General features: G+C 42.8%; 1 protein-coding gene across 4 annotated transcripts in view; it reads left to right on the top strand.

Annotated features, from left to right (window-relative positions):
- HMCES (5-hydroxymethylcytosine binding, ES cell specific) overlaps positions 1–4359 on the top strand; it is a 23128-nt gene extending 18769 nt beyond the window's left edge. For 3 of the 4 annotated variants that reach the window (XM_037732594.1, XM_037732595.1, XM_037732593.1), the window contains exons 6-7: positions 1384–1576; positions 3683–4311. In XM_037732594.1, the coding sequence (XP_037588522.1) occupies positions 1384–1576; positions 3683–3916 (427 nt within the window). In that variant the 3' untranslated portion in view covers positions 3917–4311. Of the gene's footprint in view, positions 1–1383; positions 1577–3682 lie in introns of all 4 variants that reach the window. The other variant, XM_017511928.2, reaches the window with a different exon arrangement.

The raw sequence follows: 4359 nt of genomic DNA, 5'->3' as shown, positions 1-4359 counted from the left end.
TTTTTTTTTTTTTTTTTTTTTTTTGTAGCATTATCACTGATGTGGACCCCTTGATATCCCTTGCTCAGGAAATAGTCACATGTTCTCATTTTTCTTTCAGGATCCTTTACTATTTCAAACTTCTCTTCAATATTTAAAATGTCTCCATTCACATGCACTGTCTACCATGTTTTGAGCCAGGAAGCTTAGGCATGTTTGAGATGTTAAATGGGTGTCTTTTTATATAGAGAAAAAAGTTCAGAAAGGCAAAAGAATAGTAAAAAACAATTTTGTAAAATAGTATGCAGTGAGCCAAAGTATAGTGGTCATTGTTTGAGATGTGTGCATTTTGTGCAGTTCTGCAAGGCACAGTTCAGCTGGGTGCAATTTTCTGTGTTCACTTTGTGTTTCTTACAGATGAAATTGTGCAAAAGCAAACACAAAATTTGCATTGTGCTCCAATTTCTCTCCAATATATCAGTTGCATTGGAACAGATTTGCATTTTAAACACAAGCATTGGCAGAACTGACTTTACTTGTATTGTACCTTTATAATTTCTGCCAGAGCTGAGTACTCCCTGAAGTGATTTTTTGGAGTTCTCCTGAAAAGAATGCAGTGTGACACCTGTCAGTATTACCTGCGTTAGCCTTGTCCTAGGCTATATCTGTGAAAATATGCTTTCATGTGATAATAGTAGTTCTCTTCCAGTAATTAATTTTTAAAAATTCTATTTCATTTAATCTGAATCACCGTTCATTTAAAAATGTGCCATTATTTTATACATTACAGTATTTAACATTATTTTATATGTTGTATATATATTTAGGAGACAAATCAACATTTGTCTGTATCTGGTACCACCCAATAAAGTGTGTGCCACACTTTGCATTGACCTGGAACATAAAACTGGAAGCTAAACCTAGTATATTTTCCTTATATCTTCTGGGTACCAGGAGTCATGTTTGACAGCTTCTCTGCTTTTCTGACTCATGGTTTGCTTTGGTTCACAATTTTCTTATTATAAGTCTTTTAGAAGTGGTGAGGTTTGAGATTGCTGTTGATAGACAAGTGTTCAAGATGTATTTTCCCTTCATTATAGGCTGTGGTGTCATAGAAAGTTTACCGATTTGCTAGAGTGGACACTGGAGTACTCTAGACCAGTCATATACTCTTTCTTCACTGTCTTTGCCATGAAACTTTATAACCCGGCTTTTCAAGTGTTGAATCTGGTGTCCTGTCAGCCTGTGCTCAGAGAGCACGTGGCAGCAATTAGCATATGAGGCGCAGAGGTAGGGCAAGCTCCCCTTATGATATTTGAGCTATCAGCTGACTCAAGTCTCTCTCCCTTCTCTGCTTATTCTCACACTGCCTCTCCCAACCATTGTCTTGACTTCCCTGGCCAGGATGCCTGCCATATTAGATGGGGAGGAGGCAGTTTCTAAATGGCTTGACTTTGGTGAAGTCTCAACTCGGGAAGCTCTGAAATTAATCCACCCAACAGAGAACATCACCTTCCATCCAGTCTCTTCTGTGGTGAACAACTCACGAAACAACTCTCCTGAGTGTCTGGCTCCTGTTAACTTGGTGGTCAAAAAGGTAGGGGCCTGTGACTGGTACAGTCCTTTTTGAGCTTTCTGTCTTCTGTCAGTATGCCCTTCCTTTTAGGATGTGGCCTTTTATGATCATCCCTTTAATTTGGACCATCAAAAGCTCTCATACTCCTTGTACACAGCAAGGTAGTGTAGAGCAGTGATTCTCAAACCTAGCTGTGACTCAGAGACCCCAGGAGGAGAACTCTTTCAAAATGTAAATGCTGGACCCTATCCAGACATTCTGAATCAACAGTTAGAGCTAGACTTGGGCTTCTGTATAATTTAGAAGCTTCAACTGGGTGCAGTGGCTCATGCCTGTAATCCCAGCACTTAGAAGGCAGAGGTGCGAGGGTAGCTTTACCCCAAGAGTTCGGACCTGCCTGGGCAATGTAGTGAGACCCCATTCTCCACAAAAAGGGGGGGAAAAAAAAAGCTTCTTTGGTGAGGCTGATAAACCAAGTTTGAGGACTCCTAATCTAGACAGTGATTGTGAGAAAGACAGAGGAGCCCTTGACCATATTATGGCTCCATCCCCAACTGATTTTTGGTGTTTCTTTTCTGTATCTTTGCTTTCCCAACTACTAGTTGGAGGAGGTCCAGTCCTTAGTTTCCTTCGGGAGGACTTGACAGCATTCCTACCATGAACCTTAACTTAGAATTAGCAAGGATCCAGAGGGTGTATTTTAGGGAGGGAAGGCAAATAAGCAGGCTTGCAGTGGGAAGAGAAGTTCCAGAGCAAAAAGCTGGCCCCCACTGACATTTGAGGGTAAGGGTTTAGGAGTAGTGATTGTTGTTAGGTGGCATAGAGGAACTTGAAGTAGGACATACTTGGAATCTTCCAAGAATAGACATTTTAGAATGCTGTGTTAAGGATGATTGCAAGAACAGCTGCTCCCCCTCTCAAGTTTTTTCCATACCCACAGTCAGTGTCATCTTTTTTTCTTTTGTCTTGATTCTGATAAACTCCTGCAATGGTGGCACTTTTTAAAAATTAGATAACTCTAAAACTAATTATATATACAGTTGAATATTCCTTATCCAAAATGCTTGGGACCAGAAGTGTTTTAGATTTTTGATTTTTTCAAATTTTGGAAGATTTGCGTTATATACTTCCTAGTTGAGTATCCCAAATCAGCATTTCCTTTCAGAATCATGTAAGCACTCAAAAAGTTTAGGATTTTGGAGCATTTTGGATCTTGGATTTTCAGAGTTAGGATGCTCAACCTATATTCATTTTGGACTAGACACTGCCCCATTTCTACCATGGTCTTTTTTTTTTTTTTTAAGAGATGGGGTCATGCTCTGTCGCTCAGGCTAGACTGCAGTGGCATGATCATAGTTCATTGTAGCCTCAAACTCCTGGGCTCAAATGATCCTCCCACCTCAGCCTCCCATGTAGCTGGGACTACAAGCGTGTACCACCATGCCCTGCTCTTTTTTTTTTTTTTTTTAAATAGAGATAGGGTCTTCCTATGTTTTCTAGGCTGGTCTCAAACTCCTGGGCTCGAGCAGTCCTCCCACCTCAGCCTCCCAAAATGCTGGATTACAGGCATGCACCACTCCACCTAGCCCTGCCATGGTACTTACTATAAAAGATGTCACATTCTGGAGAGGTGGCATTGTGCTAATTCAGAACCTTTCGGTTCAGGATTGGTTCAGGATATACAGGAAGCAGAAGGGAGTAGTGACGGTCAAAAGATTGTCCAGATTGTCTGCACAAAGAGGAAACGATTTAGCCTCATCACAGTGGCTGCTGGAAGTTCTTCCATATTGCTCCAGTCTCATTTTCCAACATTCCCCCCGGGTCATGCTGAATTACATTCTTTTCCTGGAGAATGCTTCATTCTCTGCACATTTGGAATGCCTTTCAGCGTCTTTGTCTGGTCCCACACACTCCTCTGTGAAACCTTCTCTAAGAGCTACTTTCCTGCCCTTTAGAATTCACTCCTCTCTTCCCACTCTTGACTGGTGGGCCCCAGCTGGCCCTTAATAACATTTTCCAAGCCTGGGTCAGTACCTAATGGCTCTTCCCCTGTTTCTTCCCTTGGACTTCACCTTTTCCCAAAAACTTGAGCTGAATGGTTTGAGCTTTTTTTCCTCCTTCTCCTAGGAGCTCAAGGCAAGTGGCAGTAGCCAGAGGATGTTGCAGTGGCTGGCCACAAAGTCACCCAAAAAGGAAGACTCAAAAACACCCCAAAAGGAAGAGTCAGATGTTGCCCAGTGGTCCAGCCAGTTCCTGCAGAAGAGTTCACTCCCCACCAAGAGAGGCACTGCAGGACTCCTAGAGCAATGGCTGAAGCGAGAGAAGGAGGAACCTGTGGCCAAGCGTCCTTACAGCCAGTGACACAGGACTTTCAGAGACCAAGACCAGGGTCTGCTGCACTGCTGTTCTGATAATAGGTTCTTAAATTGTATGTGTGTAGTTTGCTTTGGGAGGAGGTAGCTTAGTATTAGTTGACAGTTGTGGGCTCATGGGAAAGTCGGCTTCCTTGCCATGAGTAGGAGCCCCTAGTGGGGCTGGTGGACAGCTTTGGAAGAGGTGTCATGCTTCTGTCACCAGCCATGTGGGCCCCATAGGGGCACCGTACCTGCTGCTCTTTCCTGGCAGGGCTGGTGGAGTCTTCCCTTAAACCATGCCTTACCCAGCTAGGAAGTCTCTGCCCTGACCTGGTATTCCTCATAGTAAGCTATTTTCTGCTCAGCCACTGGGCTCTTTCTGTCTTGGGTACGTTCTTAAAATGTGTTTTTTTTTTCCTGAATAAATTATATTTGATGAACTTCTGCCTA

Source organism: Cebus imitator, unplaced genomic scaffold, assembly GCF_001604975.1.
Source record: "Cebus imitator isolate Cc_AM_T3 unplaced genomic scaffold, Cebus_imitator-1.0 Scaffold457, whole genome shotgun sequence".
Lineage (NCBI taxonomy): Eukaryota > Metazoa > Chordata > Mammalia > Primates > Cebidae > Cebus > Cebus imitator.
The sequence above is the reverse complement of the archived record's forward strand: the minus strand, read 5'-3'. Positions and strand labels throughout refer to the sequence as shown.